Raw genomic sequence first — 2,088 nt, forward strand, 5'->3', positions numbered from 1 at the left:
TGCAGAAGTAAAACATGACTTGTATTCATCTTTTGTTATTAGTATATATTGAGTGTTACAATTTTAATACAGTTGTTTCCTTTCTTAAAATGTGCATACTTTTTTTTGGCACCCTCTGTATATATATATATATATATATATATATATATATATATCTGAGGTCCCTATAACATGAAGTGCTCCCAGTCGACCAGCACCCAGCAGGAAGGGAAGAGACAAACGCTCCCTAGGTTCCCAGTTCAGTACCACAAGGGATGGACAGCTCCCCAGGCAAAGGGCTGGTAAACACCAGGGCAGAGCCCGGGAGGGAGGAGCAGGGGTTTCCTAGCTAGTGAGTCAGCCCACGAGAACCTCTCTCCCTCCCTCTCCCCCTGCTCAGGATCCTGTTGACTGTGGTGGTGATCTTCCGGATCCTCATTGTGGCCATTGTGGGGGAGACAGTGTACGATGATGAGCAGACCATGTTTGTGTGCAACACCCTGCAGCCCGGCTGTAACCAGGCCTGCTATGACCGCGCCTTTCCCATTTCCCACATCCGTTACTGGGTCTTCCAGATCATAATGGTGTGTACCCCCAGTCTCTGCTTCATCACCTACTCTGTGCACCAGTCCGCCAAGCAGCGAGAACGCCGCTACTCTACCGTCTTCCTCGCCCTGGACAGAGACCCCCCTGAGTCCATGGGAGGTCCTGGAGGAACTGGGGGTGGGGGCAGTGGTGGTGGAAAACGAGAAGATAAGAAGCTGCAAAATGCCATCGTCAATGGGGTGCTGCAGAACACAGAGAACACCAGTAAGGAGACAGAGCCAGATTGTTTAGAGGTGAAGGAGCTGACCCCACACCCGTCAGGGCTCCGCACTGCAGCCCGATCCAAGCTCCGGAGGCAGGAAGGCATCTCCCGCTTCTACATTATCCAAGTGGTGTTCCGGAATGCCCTGGAGATTGGGTTTCTGGTGGGCCAATACTTTCTCTATGGTTTCAGCGTCCCGGGCTTGTATGAGTGTGACCGCTACCCCTGCATCAAGGAGGTGGAATGTTATGTGTCCCGGCCGACTGAGAAGACCGTCTTTCTCGTGTTCATGTTTGCTGTGAGTGGCATCTGCGTTGTGCTCAACCTGGCTGAACTCAACCACTTGGGATGGCGCAAGATCAAGCTGGCAGTGCGAGGGGCCCAGGCCAAGAGGAAGTCAGTCTACGAGATCCGCAACAAGGACCTGCCCCGGGTCAGTGTGCCCAACTTTGGCAGGACTCAGTCCAGTGACTCTGCCTATGTGTGAAGGAACAGGTTCTGGGAAGGCCTAGGGGATGACAAGTAGCCCCGAGACAGGTGACTGCTCAAGAGTGGCTGTACCTGCCCTCATTTATGTGACTCTCACCATTGAGATATATAATAAGGCTGGTTAGGAGAAGATCCTGTATCAGTGGGAGAGGAGAGAAAGTAGAACCATTACTACACGTCACACCACTGTTTCCACAGAGACAATTGGGTACAGTGATGAGATGGACGAGTTGGACATCTTTGGGACCTTTTCTATTATGGCCCAATCTAATCTTGATTAACAGTGGACTTGCATAACCACCAAGTAGGACTTAGCTCTGCTGAGCTCTGTATCCTGGTGAATGGCATGAATCAAATACTTCACTGGTACAAAACTTGTGACCTATCTCAACACATCCCTTCATTCTGGGCTGCAGGACAAACGTCCTTGAGGCATTCTTTATGTAATTCCTCCATCAGCATGGCCCTCTCCCTCAACCCAGGATAGCATGCCAGTTTTTTTTCTCCCCCCTGAATCTGGCCTTCCAATAGACCTAATATGGTTCATCTGGAAGCTAGAGGGAATTACATGGGGTGGTTTTTGGAGAATGGTCATGGCAAAGGTTTGCATTAGAGCCCCATCTGAATGACCCTCCATCATTATGAAAACCTTAGGAATGTCTCAACATTTCCCATTTTCTAACTCAAACTGCACTGGTGCTGTTTATTAGGGGCAGGGGCTGGGTGGGAGGGAGGGAATTGCAATATGCAACTATAACACTTCTGTGAGATGGTCATTGCACTGTTAGGCATGTGATTATGAACTTTGGGAT

At 49.9% G+C, this 2,088-nt stretch overlaps 1 protein-coding gene across 1 annotated transcript; it reads left to right on the plus strand.

Moving 5' to 3' along the window:
• The first annotated feature begins 171 nt into the window (after positions 1 to 171).
• On the plus strand, positions 172 to 2,011 carry GJD2 (gap junction protein delta 2). The gene is made up of 2 exons (XM_019649187.1): positions 172 to 242; positions 341 to 2,011. Exons 1-2 carry the CDS (start codon positions 172 to 174, stop codon positions 1,272 to 1,274), a joined length of 1,005 nt encoding a protein of 334 aa, XP_019504732.1. The 3' UTR covers positions 1,275 to 2,011.
• Positions 2,012 to 2,088: the final 77 nt, after the last annotated feature.

This window comes from Hipposideros armiger, unplaced genomic scaffold (assembly GCF_001890085.2).
Source record: "Hipposideros armiger isolate ML-2016 unplaced genomic scaffold, ASM189008v1 scaffold_130, whole genome shotgun sequence".
Lineage (NCBI taxonomy): Eukaryota > Metazoa > Chordata > Mammalia > Chiroptera > Hipposideridae > Hipposideros > Hipposideros armiger.

Coding starts and splice junctions, on each gene's coding strand:
- GJD2 (XM_019649187.1), top strand. CDS start 172: ATGAAGTGCTCCCAGTCGACCAGCACCCAGCAGGAAGGGAAGAGACAA. Junction 243..340: donor CTCCCTAGGTTCCCAGTTCA/GTACCACAAGGG, acceptor CTAGTGAGTCAG/CCCACGAGAACCTCTCTCCC.